General features: G+C 45.2%; 1 protein-coding gene across 3 annotated transcripts in view; it reads left to right on the top strand.

The window, feature by feature from the left end:
• The window catches only part of LOC147701804 (myosin-10-like), a 633,212-nt gene that overhangs the window by 399,342 nt on the left and 210,222 nt on the right, over nt 1-23,648 (top strand). For all 3 annotated transcript variants that reach the window (XM_086930428.1, XM_086930427.1, XM_086930429.1), the window contains exon 11: nt 17,250-17,345. In XM_086930428.1, coding sequence (XP_086786554.1) covers nt 17,250-17,345 — 96 coding nt within the window. The remainder of the gene's footprint in view (nt 1-17,249; nt 17,346-23,648) is intronic.

Raw genomic sequence — 23,648 nt, 5'->3', positions numbered from 1 at the left:
GTCTGCTCTCATGTCGCTCAGCAGCCACGCGTGTGAGGTGCGTGCAGCCTTCGCCACACTTCATTTATTTAAGCGGAAGAACTAAGCCGGCACAGGTGGGTAATTACAACGCCGGACTCCAGAGTTGAGCCCTGGCTGCCCTGTATCATTGCAACTTGCAAGCATTAATTAATGATAATTTTTTGTGACTGAGCAGATGCTCGGAAATACCCTCAGACAAAGAGCGGCCAGGGTGTGTGCTCAGTGGGGAGAGGGCCTCCCCCCGGCGCACGCAGTGAGGCAGCGCCGCCATCGCCCCAACGTTCGAGATTGAGAAGGATCTGGAACATCAGGCCCAGGGCGCTGAGGATCATTAGCACCATGAAGCGCGTGTCCTGATTCATTAATCCCATTCTGTAACACAACGGGGCACGACATAAAGTCCCCTCCCCCCCCGAGCCAGCACTTCAATGTTCGAGAAAGATCTGCAACTTCAGGCTCAGGGCACAGAGACCATGGCACACTCGTCTTCTGGTGCCAATGATTCTCTGACAGAAATACTATACTTGATAATTTGAATGAAACCTGAAGGCTCTGCGTACTACTGAATCATTGATACTATTACTCACTAAATGCAAGAGATGACGACGATCGACGACGGGTCGAGAGTCAGAGACTCAAGAGATTGAAATCACAGGGCACAGGCAGGCTGGCTGATGCGCACAGCGCACACACCACGAGGCGAGTCCCAGGGCCCCAGAGAGTACTAGAGAACCGGATCCATCCGACGTCAGCAGCGCCGCGCGCCAGCAAATGACCAATCACTGCATAACTACACGAAGTCAGACACAGTGATTGGCCATTATGCAGTGCGGCTGAGCAGCAGTGTGCACCACCCACGCGCGGCATCCAATAATGGAATGCCCTGCCCGGTAGCTTGTCTCCTTTCTGGTGAAGAATTGGCTTAGTAGTTTAGTCTACCCTGTTCCCATGATGCACTGGGCCAGGGACAGACTGATTTGCATATAGCCAGGTTCTGAGCTGGGATGGTGCAGTGAGATAAATAACGGTGATGGATCAAGCCCTGATCTTTGGACTGGGTAAGAGTGGTCTGCTTAATTCAGACACTCTGTTCATCACCACCCCCTTTTCTGAATCGCGCAGTGACCTGCAGCGCCAGGATTGGCTAGGGGGGGCACACTGACTGCTTGCCCTCTCGCCCTTCCTAACGCTGGGGGCTGCTGCCCAGTTAAACCAGCACCCCCTGGCCACTCTCTATGGGGGGGGGGACCTAAATGCGGATGCTCGGGCTTGTTTTAGCCCCAAGCTTCACTTGCGCTCTAGGGTTACCTGTCTGCTGCTGCAGCCCTGCTGTCACTCAAGCTGCGCAGGACCAGCCCCCCTGCGCGCAGCGCACTCCCGGAAAAGTCGGGTGCTGCCCGGATTCCCGGCAGCGCTCGGCACCTAAATAAAATACTCATGATCATCGATTATTTTTTAAAACAAGTACAACAGTGTTTATTTGCCTTGCAGCCGCGGGTCCATATGGGATGGTGGGGCTACGCCCCTACGCCCCAATGGACGCACCGCGGCTGCAATTAAATCAGACTAGTCGCAGTGGGTGGGGGGCTGCTGGTGGGAAACACCACCGTTGCGCTTGGTGCACGGGGCCGTTATTGTAGCGCTGCTGCAGTACCAGACCCCTGTAGAACAACGCCCCCCACCAGTCCAATACCGGCCCCCACCCTTCTGGCCCACTGAGAAAAACACCCGGTGCCCGCCACGGCCAGTCCGGCCGTGGGAACACGTTCTTTGTGCCGGCACATTAACTGTGACTGGGACTGCATTTGAATTTCAAAAATTATTCTTTGACCTAAATGCAGATAATCTACTACTTGGAAATAATAATGGACTTAAGCTTAATAAATGTGTAACTTTCATTAGCCAGAAGAACCTCATTGAGAGAATGTGCTTGTTTCTGTACATTTGGCCTTATTCAAAGGCTCATCAAGTTTAAATCTTGATGAGCCGGAATCTGGGCCCTTACTATCTGTCTTTCCCCAGCTGTCCTGTGAGACATCGCTCGAGCTGTTATCCCGGCTGCAATCTGGCTCGCCTCTGGATGCCTGTCCGGCGAAATGCTTGGGCAGGGTGGCCTCAGCGGTGAACAGCTTGCTGAACCCCCTGCTTAATCTATCATTGAGCTCAGGGGTGGTTCCACGACAATGGAAACACGCACTCATTCTGCCGTTGATTAAGAAGCCTCAGCTCGACCCCCTGCAATGGGCTAACTACAGACCGATCTCCCTCCTCCCTGCTCTGGCGAAGGTGTTGGAGAAACATGTTCAGCATACTCTGACCACCTTTATTGAGAACAACAATCTGCTGCATGACTCCCAGTCTGGCTTTCGTGCGAACTATAGCACGGAGACAGCTCTGGTAGAGGTTACCGACGCCATCAGGGAGACGCTCGATCAGGGGGGAAAGGCTATGTTAGTCATGTTGGACTTATCGGCGGCGTTCGACACCGTCCCACACGCAGGTCTCCTTTCAAGACTCAGGGAGATTGGTCTGCGGGGGACGGTGCTGGACTGGTTTCAATCCTTTCTTGCCGACAGGTGATCTGGGCTCCGACGTTCTCGGCTGAAATGCCTTCGCTGGAGGTGGGGGTGCCTCAAGGTTCTATCTTGAGCCCCACCATCTTTAACATATATATGGCCCCTCTAGCGGAGGTAGCGGAGGCGTTTGGGGCCCGGGTCATCTCATACGCTGATGACACCCAGCTCTTGTTCACTTGCAGGAAGGGAGAGGTCTTCAACGGCGGCAGAATCAAGGACTGTCTGAGTGCAGTCTTTGCGTGGTTTCAGCGGCACAGCCTGAAATGCAACTCAGACAAGTCTGAGCTGCTCTTTTTCGGCTGTGGCCCTGATCCGGGTTGGAAGACATGGTGGCCCCAGGACATGTTCCCCCCAGAGAAACCATCTTCTCAGGTAAAAAATCTTGGAGTGGTGTTTGACGAAGATCTTTCTTTCCGTCCACACATCCTGGGATTAGCAGGGAAATGCTTCGGCATCCTCAAGATGCTTAGGAAATTCCTTCCTCTGCTTTCATTGCAGTATCGTAGGAATGTAGTCCAGGCGCTTGTGGGATCCCGCCTGGACTATGCAAATGCGCTTTTTGCAGGCCTACCTAAGTATCTGTTATCCAGACTGCAAATTGTCCAGAATTCGGCGGCCAGAGCCATCTATGGCCTGCCCAGGAGAGCCAGCGCCTCTGCGCTCCTGGCTAGGCTTCACTGGCTGCCAATCTCCGGGAGAATTAGATTTAAACTCCTCACTCTGGCGTTCAAAGCCCTCCATGCGATTGGTCCCAACTATCTGAGGAAGCGTATTGCTTTCTATGTGCCACGGAGGTCGCTGCGGTCAGCGGACCTGGCCAAAATGGAGGTGCCTGTGGTCAAACGTGTCCGGATGGGAGGTCGATCCTTCCAACACGTGACAGCCTGCTTGTGGAACGAGCTCCCACTCTCTCTTCGGAAAGCGAATAACCTCCTGGCTTTTAGGAAGGAGTTGAAGACTCTGCTCTTTACCAAGTAATCCGCGACGACTGTAGTGTGTATGCCTCTGGTTTCTTGTTTCTCTGGGCCTCTTTGCTAAAGCGCCGGGACACCCTTTTGGGGTAGCCGTGCGCTCAAAAAGTTCGGCTTAACATTAACATTAACATTAACATTAATCTCTTCTCGTCTTGATGGCCACTTTCATGTTTGGAGAAGTAAACATGAAGATATGTATAAAACTACATGCATGCACCCATACAGACTAGTGGAATCAGCACTTTGGAGCAACAACTGAATGACAGTTTTCACAGCGCTTTGTAGTGTTTCCCATGGAAGACCGAGAGTATGATGAGAGAAGTCCTTTCAAGCTGACTTTCCCATCCAAAACTACAGTAACAGATGACCTCTGCGGAACACCATCCTTGTCCAACTTCAGACAGATTGTGATGAGTTGGACCCAGAAGAAGTTGCATCACAAAAGGGTGACCCACCTTGCCCTAAAATCCTTCAGGCCAAAGCTAAATGTCAAGTTTGTTCTCATACAAATGGACTGCACAGTGACTAAGTAGTCTCTGAAGTAATGGGGTGCATGAGATCAAGGATCCTCTTGACAAATGTGCAGACCATCTGGCACTGGCTCTTTGTTGGGATCCTTCTCGTGACCATGACATTATCTGCCACCAGTTTAAAAGGAAAAAGGAGGTGCTTTGAGCAGACTCAGCACAAGTGACGAACGGATCATCTGCAACAACTTTCTTGGGCAAGTTTTCTATCATTGTTGAAAACCTCAGTTCTATGGATACAACACAGGTGAATTGAAATCTTTTAAGCCATTCTCTCTAGGTCCTCTTTTGATGGACTGGTCTAAAAGTGAGCCTCAAGCTGAAACAGGTCAAAACAAGAATGATGGGAATTGCCCTAGAATGGCCTCACCAGTTGTGGTTTGCAGAAAGGCTTCACCTTTCGTGGCAACCACACAGGTGATTATCACACAGACCAGACATGCTATTCAGGATGGAAGGCAGAATGATGTGTCACTAATTCAAGTCAACAATTGAAATAAAACAACCTAGGCACTTAAATGTAACACTTGTCAAAAACAATATTATCCACAAAGAGAGGTTACAAAAGGTCCACAATCAATATATAATAACACTGTTATTAAAATCACATATCAAAATTCAGTTAAAAAGAAAATTACAATTCATATTCCAAATACCAAAGACACAATAATTGGAAATACAATAAAAGAAAAGAAAATAGTTTTTAAGCATAATAAATAGTTGAAAAAAACAGTAAAAAGTGGCAAAGGGAAATAAATCTCGACACGCGTTTCAGCGGCCAGCGCCTTCTTCGGGAGAATAACCACGTGTATTATATAAATTTAACAAGATGGTATTTTTGAAAAAGATCTTGTGAATAGATGAAGAGCGTTTCTTCGCTTCCAGACCGCAAGGGATTCAGATAGACTAAATTGATGCTGAAAATAAAAGATTCATTTTCTTTCGGCTAGTATTTGGTAATTCAGCTAATTCTGCGACATACGCAATTCTCGCTACTTCTGTTGGTACTTCTGTCGGTGCCTGGTCGCCTGATTTATATGTTGGGTTCAGGTCGGCGCCACGAGTAACCTCCGGTTTTAGTGTGATGGAAATCTGCTCGTATTTGGAAGAATCACGACTATGGGAATTTTGTATAAAACCAATGATAATAGGCTCTGTTTCAATTTCGAGCAATTCATGCACTCGCTCCGCGGACCGGTAAACATGTGATAAGTTACCAGCTTGGCGGCTGCAGATGAGAGTAAATCTACCCGATGTGGAGATTTCTTTCACGTTCCAATATTCGAGGGTCGGGGTTCTGTTTAGCTTCTTTTCAAACCGAAAAGAAGCTAAACAGAACCCCGATCCTCGCTCCCGGACTCTTACGAACTGCCGTCCTAATTCTACTCGAATATTGGACCGTGAAAGATGATTTACGTTTTACAGACACATCAGAGGTCGCGCAATAGTATATAAGTAAGCCCAGCCATTTCCAAACATATTCAACCGTTTGCAAACCTATCCATCCATCTATCATTTCACTCATCCATCCCTTCATCCATCCCCTCATCCATCCTTTCACTCATCTCCATTATCAATCCACCCTTTCACCCTATCCATCTGTACACTTATCCATCCACTCTTCATCCCATCCATCCATTCACTCATCCATTCAGCCATTTACCCTTTTACCAATCCAGCCATCCTTTCACTTACTAATCCTTCCACCCATCCACTATTTTAGTCATCCATCCTCCCTTTCTCTCTCCATCGACCCTTTCACTTAGCCATCCTTCCTTCCATCCATCCTTTCACCCACCCATCATCCATCCATCCATCCATCCATCTGTCCTTCCCCTCATCATCCATCCTTCCCCTCATCACCCATCCTTCCCCTCATCACCCATCCATCCTTTTCCCTCATCATCCATCCATCCTTTTCCCTCATCATCCATCCATCCATCTACCCACCCACTCTTCATCCATCCATCCTTCCCCTCATCATCCATCTATCCTTTCCCTCATCATCCATCCATCCTTTCACCCGCCCCCTCATCATCCATCCATTCCCTCATCATCCATCCATCCACCCTTCCCCTCATCATCCATCCTTTCACCCACCCCCTCATCAACCATCCATCCATCCCCTCATCATCCATCCATCCTTTCACCCACCCATCCATCCTTCCCCTCTATCCATCCCCTCATCCATCCATCCATCCTTCCTCTCATCCATCCTTCCCCTCATCCATCCATCCTTCCTTTCATCCATCATCCATCCTTCCCCTCACCCACCCATCCATCCATCCTTCTCCTCATCCATCCATCCATCCCCTCCATCCATCCATCCATCTCCTCATCCATCATCCTTCCCCTCATCCATCTTTCCCCTCATCCATCATCCAGCTACCCTTCCACCCATACTTCCAGCTATTTACATTTTCTCTCCATCCTTCCCCTCTCATCAATCCATCCATCCTCTCTCATTATCCATTTATTCAATCTTTCATTCATCCATTCACCCTTTCACTAATTCATCCAGCCATTCACCCATCCCTTCACTTACTTACTCGCCGACCTTTCCATATTAATTTTGAGCTGAGCCCTTTTGAGAAGAGGCCCATCAAGAACTTCACCCTCGCTGTAGGGGCCGTTCCAGGACTGGGACAGAAGCCACCCAGGGCGGAGACAGGATCCACCACAGGGGGGGGGCACAAGAGCCATCACAGGTGTAGGTGGACTGGAGCCACAACATGGGGGGACAGGAGCCATCACAGGTGGGGGGTGGACTGGAGCCACCACATGGGGGGACAGGAGCCATCACTGAGGGGAGGGCAGGAGCCATCACAGTAGAGGGAACAGGATCCACCAGGGTGGGCACAGGGGTGGGCATGCAGTATTCTAGTATCATCTTGGGCTCCTCGCCCCTCCTGCACAAGACAACAAGAAGACAGGCTCTCTGTCCAAAATGCCATCCCCCACTGTGATGTACAGTACTTACAGGAGATACTCTAAGAGAACTGATTGAACTGATTGTCCTCCATACTCTGTTAATCAGTGTGGGTGCGATTGTGCCATTTCTGTATTTTCTTAAATTATAGACTGCATGTTTGAAGAACCGAGGTTTGCTTACAATTTAGTGACAGTAATTACGCTCTGTGAAGAGAACCACGTGCTACCTCGGTGTAATCAGGGGTGTAATCTGGCCGAGTCTCGGATGTTTGGGGCCCTGGGTAGAAATGGAATGTGTGAGCCCCCCTCTAAATAGCAGAGACATGACACATTTAGGGCTGTTTGCATGTGAATAGATGTCGCAGCTCCTGAACGTGCAGCCCCTCCCTCTCAGTCACCTTCGAAGCACCTCTTAACAGGTCATCAAGGGCTGGAGGTGTGAGGTTTGCCATCTCGCTGTGACGCTTCAATGCTGCTGAGTATCTGAGGAGCTTTGGTGCAGCATCGGAGTGAAGAAGGGAGGCGGGTGCAAACTGTGGCGGCTTTAGTGTGGGGCAACCGGTGCCCTGTTAAAATGACGGACAAATGGCGTCCGTTAGCAAACACTTCCTTGTTCGAATGCTCCATGAATGGTGTGGGCAGACAAGCGTGGTAGTGAAGGCTGGGCGTGGCGTAAAACTCAGCACTGGATGTCTTTGGCTGCTAGCCCAATTCACAGGCGATAGCCACATAAAGCAGACCCCCCAGGATATAGCGAAAAATGCCGCGATTTCTACAAAAATGCAGATTTCACGGGCATTTTTGTAAAAATCGCGGCATTTTTTAAAAAGTGCTGGAAATCGCGATATCCTGGAGGGTCTGAAAATTGAACTTGACAGCCATCACTGCCCCTCGAAAGTGCGTTTCCCACAACTTCTGTCTAAGATATCTGAGTGAAAAAGGAGTTTTGAAAGAGTGTTTAATAGTCTTTTCCCCCAATCAGAACACGCGCTCTCCGTGTGGAGGTGACAATGGTGTTGCTGATGGGCCCTCTGGTTGGGCCCATCTACAAAACGAATTTGCAGCCTCTATCAGTGGCTTTTGTGTTTGCCACAAGCTGTGACTGCAGGTATAGTGCGGTTCATGCCCTGTTCACTACTAATTCTTAAAAGCGTTTTTAGAAATGAGGCGTAGTTATTTGCTGGAATGTATTTTTTTCAATAATTTGTATGACATGTAACGCCAAAAACAACTCTGGTTTCCCTGTAAATCATAGTGTAGATCCCTCCTTACCTTTTTGCAAAATCGTTCCTGTCCATTTGAGAGGCCCTTTCACGATGGGGAAGTGAAAACTGGTGGCAGGAATTATCTAGTACAGACAGAGATAAGAAACTGTAAAACATATTTTAATTATTTTTCCTCGTGTAAAGGGTGGGGGCAGCACATATGTCTACAGACGGCTGTATTGTATTTTTATTCTTCCTTGCTACCAAGAAACAAAGGCAGTCCTTCCTGGAAACCTATGGCTGAGTTCACAAGAGGACAATGCACTTCTGAAATGTTCTGATTACTGAAATCTGCAAAGCTTTCCCCATAGTTACAAGGCATTCCTGCCTATACTCAGGTTCCTGAACAGGTGGCCAAATGGGATAAGCGTCACTCTGAAAGCTGGTTGGTTACCCAACATTTATCTCCTGGTTTTCCACCTCCTCCCTCACCCTCTTGCCTTGGTATTTCCTGTTCCAGGGGACAGAGTAAGCAGGCTGTTTTATTCAATGTGCATGACGCGCCCATGATGAAGAAAGGAAATATTGAATTTTAATGTGAGTTCTCCATCTTGAAAATCGTCAGCAAATTAATTTGGCAAACCAGGAGAGGGCACTGAGGTGGATACCTTTCCTTTAAGATCCAGACCCTCCGAGACGGCGTCGATAATGTGGGGCTTCAATGCTGCAGCTCTCATGTTACTCTCTTATACCATGATTGGCTATACTACACCCTTTACTTTATAATAACTATAGCATTAGGGTAAGTGCAGAACACACAGCTTTGCAAAAGTGGCAATGGAAGCATAGAGCATATGAGAAAACAAAGCGGCCATTTTAACCTCTTCGCTGCTGATGACGAGCTCAGCTCGTCATCAGCTACGGCGCTCGTATGTTGATGACGAGCTGAGCTCATCATGTAACGCGGTATTTTGAAAATTGACGCACACAGCGGGAAAAGCCGCCGCAGCGATGCGGTTAAGTGCATTGCGCATGAGCAACAATTTCCCTCCAGAACTGCGAGTGCATCACATCACATTGGGTATGACCGACGCATGCGCAGACTACATTTCCGCAAAGCAGCGACCATTTTAAAAGCAAGCGTATTACGATTAATAAACACATAGGCAATCGTCTCTGGGACACCCCGTGTAGTTTAAAATGTGCAATATTAGTAAGACAAAACGGATTGTTTACAAAGTTAAGGTTATTTGAGGTTCTTGAATACAAGCAGGTCGCGTAACGTGCGAATACTTGCTCCATCATCTGTACTGCCAGTCTACCCACTTTCCCCTAACAATTCATTTACTGCTGAAGGTGTACAAATATACCACACTAGTAAGGAAAGAAGTAAAATACAATCAGGGTCGCCATCCTGAGCAGAAACCACACATCTGTGAAATCCCAGATTTCATCTGGGTCTGCTGGGCTGAAGGAGGCCAAGCGTTTGATCTGGAGTTTGCCCCATGCTCCTCTCATGCTCCTAAAGACTGAGTAGATCACTGGTTGGGCAATGGCCCGGGCTCCAGGAGGGCAGTAGCTCAGACCCCAGCCAGTCTGGCTCCCTGCGCTTGCAAGGGGGAGAGATGATGCGCTTGGTTAGAGCTGCCCTGACAGCACAAGCAGGCATTTACCTGCCCTGTGACCCTTCTGTTCTTTTCCCATCAGGCCAGCCCAATACTTTTTGTTAGAACCTAGAGTCCTTGTTCTTTTAGGTTGACAAGATGAGGCATCCTGATGCCCTTTTAGATGTGCTCGCAGACAACATCTACTCTCTTTATTGGTTGGGAATCGCATTTGAGTAAAAAAAAAAAGATAGTGCGGTGAAAGGATACCTAGCCTGCGTCCATTGTTTTGTCCAGTGCAGCAGAATGGCAATTTGGTAGTTCTAATTTTGTTCAGTCTTAGCCGAGCTCTTCTCTGATTTATGATCAATGGACATATATATATATATATATATATATATATATATATATATATATATATATATATTCACCAATCCGTTCGTTAGAAAGTGCACGCTTTACTCGGTCGGTGTCGGACAGTAGGGATGAACGTCCCCCTACGATTTAATCGAATACCAAAAAAGAATTAATGTCCGCATTCGCTCAGTTACGTTATTTTGGGTTTATTTAGCCAGAGACTCACAAGCAGCCCCCTTCACCAGGAGTGAAGGGGGCTGCTTGTGAATCACTGGCTAAATAAACCCAAAATAACGTAACTGAGCGAGTGCGGACATTAATTCTTTATTGGTAATCGATATATATATATATATATATATATATATATATATATATATATATATATATATATATATATTCACTGAAAAAACCATAGGTTATAGACCATATATAGTTAGGAATTAGCATTTACAAAACCTTATTTTACTCACAAAAAACCATTGAAATTTGCATATATAGTTAGTTGCACTAACTATATATCGCGCACCCGCAATCCACTGCTGATGATGTCACATATTGCATCATTCATGACATGGTCAGTGACATCACAGATGACATCACTGATGACACCTCAAATGACATCACTGATGACATCACTGATGACATCTCATTTGACATTACTGATCACATCACTGATGATATCATTCATGTGATAATACGATGAACCTCTTCAGACTCTAATATAACCTTAGATACAATCAGTGTAAACAGACACTCACAGACTGTCACTCATCCATGGAGTTACTCACACACCTAGTCAGTCATGCAAAGAATCAATCACACCCCCATTTCCTCAACTATACAGTTATACACTCCTTACTTATTCAAACATATACTAACACATATTTACTCTCGTATACAATCCCTGATACAAGTTCACAATGATCCACACATTCACTGGCTCTTATGCACAGTTATTTATATATGTCAACTCTCACATGTTATGTGTTTTACATATGTACTTACTTTGACATGTAGCACTGAGATATCCATTCACTCACCAATACACTCATGCACACAGTCAACCGCCCATACAGCTGTTTCCACATGCACTTTTGAACCCATACATCTAGTGAATCAACTGCTCACACATCTATGCACAGTCATACACCTCCCAACCACCCACACACACACACTCAGTCTCCCATACAAATACTTGGGCAACCAATCAAAAACCCATATAGTTACTCATATAGCTACTGATCAACACATGCAGCAGTTTACAGAACAACAGACATAATGATGCACAAATTAAGACAGTTTAGTCACTAACCCATGCACTCAGTGAGACACATTTAATCACTCACTCATACAGTCAGTCAAGCACCTACTAAATCCTTCATCCAGACACTTATACATCCACTCATTCTTCAATATGTAAGACATATTTTAACTTTACAGAAACATACAGTCACTGGATGTTGTCATCAGTGATGTCATCAGTGATGTCATTTGAGATGTCATCAGTGATGTCATCAGTGATGTCACTGACCATGTCATGAATGATGTAATATGTGACATCATCAGCAGTGGATTGCGGGTGCGCGATATATAGTTTGTGCAACTAACTATATATGTGAATTTCAATGGTTTTGTGTGAGTAAAATAAGGTTTTGTAAATGCTAATTACTAACTATATATGGTCTATAACCTATGGTTTTTTCTGTGAATTTTCAAGGTTTTGTAAATGCTAATTCCTAACTATATATGGTCTATAACCTATGGTTTTTTCAGTGAATATATATATATATATATATATATCTCTCATTTCTATGGCAAAATGAAACCCCTCATTTTGTTCCTTTTCAAATTAAATGTATTAAGTGTTACCACTTTATTCCAATCAAGATGACTTCAGGTGTGCCATACTTTTGTCATAAGTAAGACTGTTAGCGTTCTAATTGTTCTTTAGAACACTCTGGGACATTCTGTCATTGGGCTATAGTTGGGCTACATCTGGCTGATATTTGGGCTACATTTGGGCTCTTTTGTCTCTGGTGGCCATCTTGGGAGACTGCATATCAGAATTTTTTTAATGAAATATAAGAGGATTTGAGAAGTCCCTCAAAATGTGCCCTAATTTTTCTTTCTTCAGCAATAATCACAATTTCTATGGCAAAATGAACCCCCTCATTTTGTTCCTCTGCAAATTAAATGTTTTAAGTGTTAACACTTTATTCCAATCAAGATGACTTCAGGTGTGCCATACTTTTGTCATAAGTAAGACTGTTAGCGTTCTAGTTGTTCTTTAGAACACTCTGGGACATTCTGTCATTGGGCTATAGTTGGGCTACATCTGGCTGATATTTGGGCTACATTTGTTTTTTTTTGTCTCTGGTGGCCATCTTTGGGCTACATTGGGCTACATTTGGGCTCTAACATATATATAGCCCAATGTAGCCCAATATATATTTTTCAAAGTTAATTTTTGGAAAAACCACTGGAGCATATATCTTGAGACATAGCAAAGGCACATCGAGGTACCAGTCCCTACAATTTTGCCAAGTTTTGTGGAAATCCATTCAGTCGTTCGGGCTAAAAGTGAGTCCAACCGCCCTATGGAAAACTCAATGTTAAAAACACGTTTTGGGACCCCCCTTTTTTCTCGCCCCCCGCTTGACGAAATCCCTCCAAACTTTCAGGGGACGCTCAGAAACAAAATGTGCCATTTTCGTGAAAATTTCAGCCAATTCCGTCCATCAACGCCAAAGTTATTCAACATAGAATTTTCAGAAATCCCTATTAAAAAAAATCCTAACTATATATACCTACTGGCGACCGCCAGTAGGTAATATATATATATATATATATATATATCCAACGTAGTTTTGGCAAGAAACAAGCCACAATTCACGGCGGGCAACACGGCTGGGAATGCCACTCCCACAAATACAAACGTAATCCAGGTTAAGGATAGATAAATGAATCCACTGGAGCCATGGCCACAAGTAATAAACGGTCTCTTTATTTTTGGCTTCGGGTAGACCCGACGCGTTTCGCAGTTACCTCACTGCTTTGTCAAAGGTGGTTCAATAAAGTGCAGTACACACATTTAAAGGTGCAGGGTTCCACTTAATAAACATAGTAAAAATACTTCCGTTTTTTCAGCAGAGTAAACACAAATAATTATCGCATTGCCCTTAAACGTATTTGAGCCATTAATAATTCATACATTACTATTTGAATACAGCCCCAGTGGGCTAGGCATTGATTAAATTATCATCTCATATATTTTAACTTGGCAAATTTCTTTGTGATGTAGCTCAAGTGAGCAATAATCCCCTCTTCTGGGCAAAGCATCTTTGGAAGTTACATCTTCTATCTGCAAAGAAAACAAACGGAAAAGCTGGCTCCAGTGGATTCATTTATCTATCCTTAACCTGGATTACGTTTGTATATATATATATATATATATATATATATATATATATATATATATATATATATATATATATATATTGTTGCAACACATCTGTGAATAAACGAAAGTAGACGGCACTCCAAGTATGTGTGTTTAAGATAGATTTATTGGCAGACCCCCTGCCCCCTCAACAGAAACGCCGCCTCTCGGCTTCGTCAGTGTCAACCAGTGTGTTGTGAAAGACACCATTATATCTCCACCCTCCCCTAGACATTAAAAGAGGACTTTTCGCGCCAGTACATGCTGGCAGCCATCTTGCAGTGGGTTCATTTCATGAAATTTACAAAGCATAGTTTCTGGGATACTATGGTGTTAAAAAAGTGCTCGTGCAAATTAAAAACAACTTGATTTTGCATTATTGTTAATTACAATTTGAATTTCATCATGTCGCAAACTATTAACAACATAATCAGGGAAATAAAATGTGCAAAGTTATGCATGTCTACACAGAACCAATTTCATTCAGGTATTTCCTATTTTCTCATCGGTTGTATATTAGGTTTGAAAGGAACATACCGATATGGCCCCTAATGTGTAATCTCTATCCCTGTGTGTTGTATATGTATGCGTGTATTTGTACTGATTGCCCCCTGTATGGGCATGCTCGACTGTTGTATGTGTATAGTTAGTCGATTGTGCCCTAGATCGGCCTTTCTGTCAGTAAAGCTGGTAATTCTTTCTCTATAGAGAGAGAGGGGTAAAGAGATAGTGCGTGTACAGTTATAAGTACTATATTGATATTTCAGGATTTGTTCGTGTGTTACTTTTGAACATAGCTGCTCTGATCTATGCTGTATATCGAATATCTACTCTATTAATCATCTGCTATTCTAGGTGGACTCATAGTTCTTCATCATTGTTGAGCCCTGTCAGTTGCATGCTCTGAAGGTCAATTATGTATTTTGATTCTAGCACCCGTAGTGCTTTAACCCTGTCCCCACCTCGTTCCTTCCTGTCTAACTGATCTAGGCAGAAGAATGTTAGGAGGTCTCGATTGCTGTTGTGGTGGGCTTCAAAGTGGCGTGCCACCGGGTAGTTCTTGTCTTTGTTTGTTATGGAACGCATGTGCCCCAAGATACGTTTTTTTGCCGGGTTTATAGTGCCTCCAATGTATCTTTTGGAGCAAGGGCATTCCAAACAGTAGATGACAAAATCTGAATTACAATTTAGAAATGTTCTAATTTCTCTGATGGGTCATGAGTCCTTGGGTCTTCCCTCATATTTGGTTCTCTTTTTACTGTGTTTGCATGCTTTGCAGTGCATGCAAGGAAAGAAACCTTGTATGGATTTCATCTTAGAAGTTTTGGGCTGATCCTCAAAATGACTCATTGTCAGATGATCACTGAGTGACTGACATCGTCTATAGGTGATAGATGGTTTGGGGGGGTAACTTATTTTTCAAGATTGAATCTGTCTTCAAGATGTGCCAGTTTCTATTAAACATCTGGACAAGCTCACTATATCTCATGTTAAAATCTGTAATCATCCCTATGGGACCCTCCGCTTCGATTTCCTTATTCGGATTCTTCAGAAGGTCCTTCCTATCAATAGCATCTACTCTGTTTGATGTACTGGTTAGTAGTGCTTTCGAATAACCTCTAGCCTCAAACCTAGTGACTGCAGCATCTCGGGCCTGTAGAAAGTCCTTGCGGTCCGAGCAGTTTCTTTTCAGGCGGAGCAATTCTCCAAATGGGATATTCCGTATCATGCATTTTGAATGGTGACTAGCTGCATGTAATACGGTATTGCCCGCTGTTGATTTTCTATAGAGTTTTGTATGTAAGACATCTCCTGCTACAAATACTTCAAGGTCAAGATAGTGTACAGATGTGTTACTGATAGTACTTGTAAATCTCAAATTCAGGTTATTTTCGTTCAGGGCGGACACGTACTCCTCAGCCGAGGCTCTGTTGCCGCACCAGACGACAAAGAGATCGTCTATGTATCTCGCCCAGCTCATGATATGATCCAGCCATTTCTCGTTATTTCCCCCCCCCCCCCCCAGGCCACGTGCTTCTCCCACCAGCCCACGAACAAGTTCGCGTAACTGGGGGCGAAGCACGTGCCCATTGCAGTCCCTCTGGTTGGTCAATACAATGTACCTGCAAATATAAAGATATTGTTATGAAGGCAGAACTCAGTCATTTTGAGCAGCATGCGGTTATGATGGTGATATTTCAAATCTTTCTTTCCAAGGAACCATCGCACAGCGGAGGTCCCATCATCATGCCCAATGCAAGTACATAAATTGGCGACATCAAGGGTGATCAATATCATATCGGGCTCCCATTTGATGCCGTCAATTTGTCTGAGGAAGTCTTGCGTATCCCTTACATAGGAGGGCAAGTCTTTTACAAAAGGAGCCAAGTATCCATCAATGAATATGGAAGTGTTTTCTAGGAGGCTACCAATCTAAGAGACGATTGGTCGCCCCGGAGGATTCCTAAGATCTTTATGTACCTTCGGGATGTGGTAGAAGGTTGGAATTATTGGGTTCTCACAGTGCAAATAGTCGAATTTGTGTTTATTTAACATACCATCATCCCTCCACCCTTCCAATAGAGTATGATACTCCAAAGTACATTTTACATAGTCTCTTTTGTTGATCACCTCATAGCAGTTCTTGTCCTGCATTTGTCTCATGGCTTCCTGTTTGTATTTATGTTTGCTGAAAATCACAATATTCCCTCCCTTGTCTGATGGTTTTATTTCGATGGTGGTATCTGATTTCAGAGATTGAATTGCTTCCCATTCATTCCTGGAGATATTTGAGTTTTTTTTGGTCAATTCCGTTGTGGTTGTGGCCATTTTTTAGAGATCTTGGAGAATTGCCTCATTAAACAAGTTCAAAAGTCTTTACATTCATTATCTAAAAGCCATAATGCCAAACGCGTTTCTGGAAGTCTATTCCCTTGCTCACTGGCTTGCTTGTTAAGAAGGAACAGCTGCTTGATTTTACCTCATAACTTATAGTCGTCCCCCATCACAGAGGCACGGCAGTAGTTGACGCTGGTAAGTGCAGCTTTTGTTAAAAACAGCGCAGGTGATCTGCATACACTTACTGTGACCCCGTCGCCTCGATGTCAGTGAGCAAGGGCGCTGAAGCAGAAACATGTTTGACTATGGAAGGACGATCGTAAATTGAAAACAATGAGATGCATGCTGAAAGTTTGCTGCAAGGACTCTGCTGTTTCCTGTTTGAGCCTTCAATAAAGAGGTGAAGGTTCACGACGGTGTGGCGTCTCATACTTGGAGCGTTATTCTGGTGGATATATATATATTTATATACATATATATATATATTTCTCCACGAGTTAACTGTCACCTCTAGCAAGAGATGTTTGATCCACAAACAGTAGTGAACTAGTGACCTTGTAGCTTCCTTATCCTTCATGTCCATGCAGGTTGTTGGTTTCCTTCACCTACATAGCTTTGTGTGTTGATACTTTTCTTGATCTAGATGAGTAATTTCCTGGTACAATACAGTAACATGATTATGGTTTTTACTTATCCAACACAGCTTGTTAAGGTGTTTTGTCTTAGTTGTATTTGTTGTAACATTTCTATTTCTGTTCTTTTCCCTGCTCCCTTCAGCCATGCTTAGGATGGTGTCAGCTGTCCTGCAGTTTGGGAACATTGTCTTCCGGAAGGAGAGGAACACAGACCAGGCCTCCATGCCCGATAACACAGGTGAGAAAGATTGTGCAATGCTATTGACCTGAAGACTTGATCCTACTTTAGAACATAAGTTGTGGGAGATCACATTTGAGCGGTAAAGAAATAAATACAAGTTGGTGAAAAATGAACGTCCCTTGCATAATTTTATGAGTGTGCACACCTGCCAGGAGTTACCCAATTGCCCGTCTCACTGGTTTGATGGCATTTGTGTGGCCTGGTACACAACAATCTTGTGTGTGCAGAGGGACCCATCTATAGTTACTGGTACTGTAATCGCCAAGTCAAGCTCCGTGGCCCACCACGGTTGCTTTCCTAGGACATGGAACTACTACCGTCGAACCAGCTGCCTAATTTTGGCAGAATAGTTTTAAATCGCTGCAGTTACCTAGTGCCAGGGACGCTGCTAGCTGCGGCGTGTGTAAGTCTCCATTTTAACTTTTGCCTGAAACTTTACTATGAATGTTTTTAACATTGCTCTTGCACATTTGCTCCTAATGCTTTTAAATTTGTTTCAAAACCGCTTTTTGTACATTGATTAAGATCCTACCTGACTTCTCTCCCTGGCCTCGGTCCGACGCGGCAAGTGCCGATGCGTGGAGGGCTTCTAGGAGCTGCAACAACTTCCTGCTGGGATTAGCGCACTAGTCTTTGGCGCAACCAATAGTACTTAGGTCCATGCTCATGCGCCCGCGCAGCGGACGCAGCAGTTACCTAGTGCCAGGGACGCTACTAGCTGCGGCGTGTGTATGTCTCCATTTTAACGTTTGCCTGAAATATGGCTCTGATTATTATGCCATTATAGGGATATTATTGATTATAGCCGTATAGGGGCATAAAGTCACAATATTGAATTGGGTTCCTAGATAAAACACATCATTAGTATCTATTGTAAGGTGAGGAATCTGTGGTTAGAAGTATCCAAAAGCAAGATACTTACATTCAGTAACGCTCTTTTCTGTTGGATGCTCTAACCATGCAACTGGTCAAGCTTGCGCTATATAAAACTCTGTAAAAAAAAAAAAAGATAGATTCCTCAGCATATACTAAATACTGCCTCCCATTTCTGTGGCGTGGCTCTTTTTAACATCTAAAAATGTCCCAAGTTAGGAATACGTGTTTTTTCGGCTCCAATACATCACTTTTGCTGCATTATTTACCCAGTGTGGTGCAGCACAGCGCCACCTTGTGGCATGCAAGAACTTTACCGGAGAAAAGTTTCCAGAGCCGGTCTGGGCACATGGGGAGTATTCTGAGGTGATAAATCTGCAGTTATAGTATCTACCAGAGAAAGTGTTACCAAAGGTAAGCATAGCTGCCAAGATTTCAGATTGCTTATGTGTGACATTTTCATAATTTCAGTGTAAATATGCGTAAAATTCAACAACTATGAGTGACACTTTCTCACGAACAGAATAATGTCACCCACACTTGGCAGTAGCATGGAACAGCCCACAGCCTAAGTCGGACACCTGTTGCCAGGTGGGTTAGCAGAGAAACAATACATTAAACAGAGATTCCCTGCCTTAGCCAGGTGGCGCTTCTCTGGCTGGCAACCAATCAAATTAATGGCATGATCAGACCATGATAAATTGTCAGCCTGTCCAGGCTTTCTGCTATTTGGGATCCGAGGCCGACTACAGGATCTGAGAGGGGCCCTAGCAGGGATCTTCTCCTTGTACAGTTCTCCAATTTGGGTCCTCTTTTACTGCAGTTTAGACTGATCCAGTTTGGCATGTATTTAGAAGCTTCGTTTTGCTGTTTGGCATCCACATCTGTTTGGTATCATGGTTTGAGCTGGGGGTGTTTTATTGATTAGGTGGGTTTGTGGTTTTGTATTCCGTTCTTCAAATCTCTGAAGTTTGTTTGGCTTGCATATGAGTTTCTTTGTTAGCGGGATATTTCCAGGTCATAATATATTGAGATTCCTATACCTCCTGTTGTACACTAGTGCTATCTTGTGTCCGTTTTAAAAACAAGCTCAGCAAAGCGAAACACTGGAACCCACACTTTAAGACATGTTCTTTCGAGTGACAATCTCAGGCCATGCTGGAAAATTACCGGAAATGCGTTTTTCTAACGCGAGATGTGTGCCACTTGCAGGGCTGAGTAAGTAACTTATTTGTTAGGCATGGTAGGTCCAACAAGGAATGTTATGTTATGTTATCTTAAAGTGGCTTATATAGCGCACAGCTGCCCCAGGGAAGGGGCGTCCCGGCGCTTTCAGCTACATTGTGTAAGACACACAATAACCAGAAACATAGTAACAACCAAAAGTACCATAAGTTAGGCTAACGGGAAGAGGAGTCTTGACAGCTTTCCTAAAAGTGAGTAAACAGTCCATACCACGGATCTGTTCCGGCAGGGAGTTCCACAGCTTAGCTGCCAGGTAGCGGAAGGAACGCCCTCCCGCCCAGCTGCGCTTAACCCGGGGGACAGCGACCAGCTGCCGACCTGCCGACCGTAACCTGCGTGTGGAGACATACAAAGTGAGCAAATTGCTCAACAGGCTGGGGTAAGCTGATTTCAATCCTGTTCACCATAGGTAGTCAATGCAGCTTCCGGATGGTGTCAGCAGCAGAACAGAATCGTGGAAGGCCTACAAGGGCTCTGGCAGCGGCATTTTGGACGCGTTGTAACTGACATATTTCGGCCTTATTAGCCCCAAGTAAAAGAGCGAAAGGATGGTAGCCTGTATAACCAGCTGACGTGTAGTGGGATCGAAAAATTTCAAAAGGGGCCAAAACAAGTACTGGCGACTTTCCTAGTGTGGTCCGGAAAGCTAAGGGAGGCGTCCATCCAAACGTCAAGATTTCTGACGAGAGTCTTTGGCGTAGGAACTGCACCCAGAACAGTTGGCCACCACTCCTCATTCCATAGATTAACGTTCTTCCCAACCAACAAAACCTCGGTTTTGTTGGCATTAAGTTGCAGACAGTTGGAAGCCATCCAACGAGCCACAGCCGCCATCCTGTCTCTGAACCTAGAGGCATTAGGGGAGGAACCTTCCGCCAAGGTGACAACCAACTGCATATCGTCGGAATATGAGACCATAAGAAGGTCCCATTGCCTGGTGACCGCAGCCAGAGGTTGGACATAAAGATTAAACAAGGCCGGGCTCAGGGCTGAGCCCTGGAGGACTCCCTGGTCAATGGGATGGGCTTGGGAAAGAAATGGAGGAGCGGACACTCTGAAAGATCTCTCGGTCAGAAAAGATATGAACCATTCCAGAGCTGACCCGATCACTCCAGGTTCCTCGAGCCGCTGTAGCAGGATGTTATGTGAGACCGTGTCAAAGGCGGCACTAAGGTCTAGCAAAATAAGTGCCGCACTTTGACCGTCATCAAGAATGGACCCCAGGTACTCTGAGGTGGCCAGGAGAACGGTCTCCGTACTGTGTCCCGGTCGAAACCCATTCTGAGAAATATCCAGGGTATCGTTGGATTGCAGGAATTGGGTAAGCATGTTGTTAACAGGTGCCTCTGTGACCTTCGCCGCCCAGGGGAGCAGGGAAATAGGCCTGAAATTTTCGAGTTTGGACGGGTCCAATGTGGGTTTCTTCAGAATGGGGGACACACAAGCCTGTTTCCAGGGAACAGGTACAATAGCAGTGGAGAAGTAAGCATTGATTATGTTGCGGAGAGGGGTCTGAAAAATAGAAAAGGACTCTCTAAATTGAGAAGGCCTCAGAGGGTCAGCGGGTGAGCCAGTTTTAATTTTACCACTCAGCCGAGTGAGCTCCTCCTGAGACAAATGAGGAATGGCTAACAACGTCTGCCGGAGTCCAGTGTCTGGGGGCACTGGGATGGAGCAAGAGGGGGCTAAAGGGGAAGAGTGATAAATGGCACGCACCTTTTCTACAAAAAAGGTGGCTAAATCGTCGCACGGCACAGTGGCCTTCTTAGACCTACGGTCTTTAAGAATCTTAAAAATACATTTTGCTGGGTTGGGGCTCGGCTTGATTTCACTCGCATAGTAATCAGCGCGAGATTTACAAATGGCTTTATGATGACTAAATAGTAGCAAGATAATACAATATTTTCTCAGGATCATAATCCCTTCTCCACTCACGTTCGGCTTTTTTACATATTTTCCTTAATACAATCAAGGAGTCGGTGTACCAGGGACTAGTGGTAGAAGATCGGCCCTTGAACCATTTGGTAGGGATCAGAAAGTCAAGACTGTTTTTTCCAGTCACAAAATAGGCCATAGTCACATTCTGAGTTGGATAAAGGGCCCAGAGGGTTCCTGGCTAGTAAGTCATGAAACTCCTCAAGTTTCAGTTTACGCCAGGGACGTTTGAAAACAAATTTTACAGAATCGCTGTAACGAGGCTCTATGAGCGGGACAGACATGACAATCCAGGCATGGTCAGTCCAGCCCATAGGAGTAGGTGTATCCACCTTAAAAGACTGAACATTGGAAAATATAGGGTCTAGTAAGTGCCCTGCAGTGTGGGTGGGACCGGATACTAACTGATTCCGCTGAAAAGCCGCCATGTCAGCAATAAAACTGCAGATTTCACTGTCGTGAGTTAAATCAAGATGTAAGTTCAAGTCACCAAGAATACTAAAATAAGCCGGGCCCACGACAAGCGAGCTGACTCTTTCCAGGAGAGCATTTTTAAACTTGGCAGTAGGCCCAGGGGGCCGATATATCAGGAGTCCTGAGAAAGTAAGGTGGGGGCTCACAGAAATACTAAAACGGGCGCATTTGCAGCCTTCAATAGGTTCCTTAGTGAACAAACCAGAATAGCAGGATTTAAAAATAACTGCAATGCCCCCTCCTCTGGATTCCCTATTGACCGTACATATAGAGTATCCAGTTGGTAAAGCTAGGTTAGGCTCCACTACCATGTCCTCGCATAGCCAGTTTCACACAAAAAGAACACGTCGGGAACTTCCTCCATGACAAGATCATGAATTTCCAGGTGATATTTAGCCAGCGACCTCACATTAAGCTGCATCATTTTCAGCCAAGTCTGAGGCTGGGTACCCCGAGTACATGATATAAGTGCAGGGGCAGGTATAGCGTAACTACAAGCTGGACAGCTGGTAGATTCTTCCCCTTAGTTAAATAGACTTCCTCCACAGCATGTAGACCCCACGTTGATAGCCAAGAGTTCTTCCCTACCATATGAGTTCAAACCGTGCTGCTTCCGGCCAGGGGTTCTAGCGAGAGGCTACGTACAGGCGCAGACAGACTGGCCTTTGGCGCGTCCGCTGCGAATGCACCATAATCACAAGATCAAATGTGATGAACCCATGATGTCACATGAGCTGTAGGTTGGCAACGAAGGATGTGGCCATTAGGCAGGAATGGCTTTGCAAGTGGAGTTTCATCAGCAGTACCAGGCCTGTTAGTTAGATTACCACACCTGCTGGAGGAGGTCAGACAGTTATGTATACTCCCCAATCTAGGGTGGGGGTGATCCTGCTGCTGAATCTCAGTTAAAAATGTTTATCACTCTGTGGTTTCTTGCTAAGTACTAGGCACAAAGGTACATGTATCTATGTCTGGCCTCATTCACCTCGATCAATTCAAGTTTATGTCCAGCTGTAACACCTTATCAGTCTGAAGCACATAGAACTCATCATCCAAGAGCGGCAGGAGCCCTTGAGCCCTACACAGATGCCTGAATGAATTACAGAAAGGCATTTGACGTGTGTTCTGGATGTTGAGGCCAAATTGAGAATGTTGTGAATCATAGCTCGCAAATCTGTATTATTGTTCATCTTAGTGATTGAATCTTTGGCCTAAATATTGCAGTCTGACAGAGTAAAAGCATAAGGGCAGCGCAAGTGCCCAAAAGGTCATTCACCTTCACAGGCCACAAAGGCATCTTATTGGGTCCCCTACAGAGCATGCCACCTTATTTCTATAGCCAGTGATGAGATGCATTGCATCTGCTACAGCTTCTTCCTAGTCACGTCTGAAGTCAGGGGGTCGTATTCACTTCGCAGATCAAGGGCAGAGCGCCCGGAAGCGACCTACCTGGCTGGCTCACACACGGCACCCACCAACACACTAGTACAAGTCCCCACCAGAGTAACATGTCCAGATGCAGATTCACTCAAGTCAGCCTGGCTTTGAGCAGGAGCTCCTCTCATTACATGAATGCATGCACTCTTCATCTGGAGACCCTGTTCACAAAGTGAGGGAGCCCATCCTTGCCAAGTTTAAATGTTGGCATGGGCAGAGGTCTTCATCATCTTCACTAATTTCTTCCAAGAGAGTTTAGCGGAATGGCCTTGGCAGGTGCCTCACATTTTGTTGCTAGTTCACAGAATTGCTTGCAGTCGCAAGATCTTTGATTAA

The sequence above is a fragment of the Lissotriton vulgaris genome, chromosome 7, assembly GCF_964263255.1.
Source record: "Lissotriton vulgaris chromosome 7, aLisVul1.2, whole genome shotgun sequence".
In the NCBI taxonomy this organism is placed as follows: domain Eukaryota; kingdom Metazoa; phylum Chordata; class Amphibia; order Caudata; family Salamandridae; genus Lissotriton; species Lissotriton vulgaris.
Note: the sequence above shows the minus strand (reverse complement) of the source record. Positions and strands in the feature narration are given on the sequence as shown.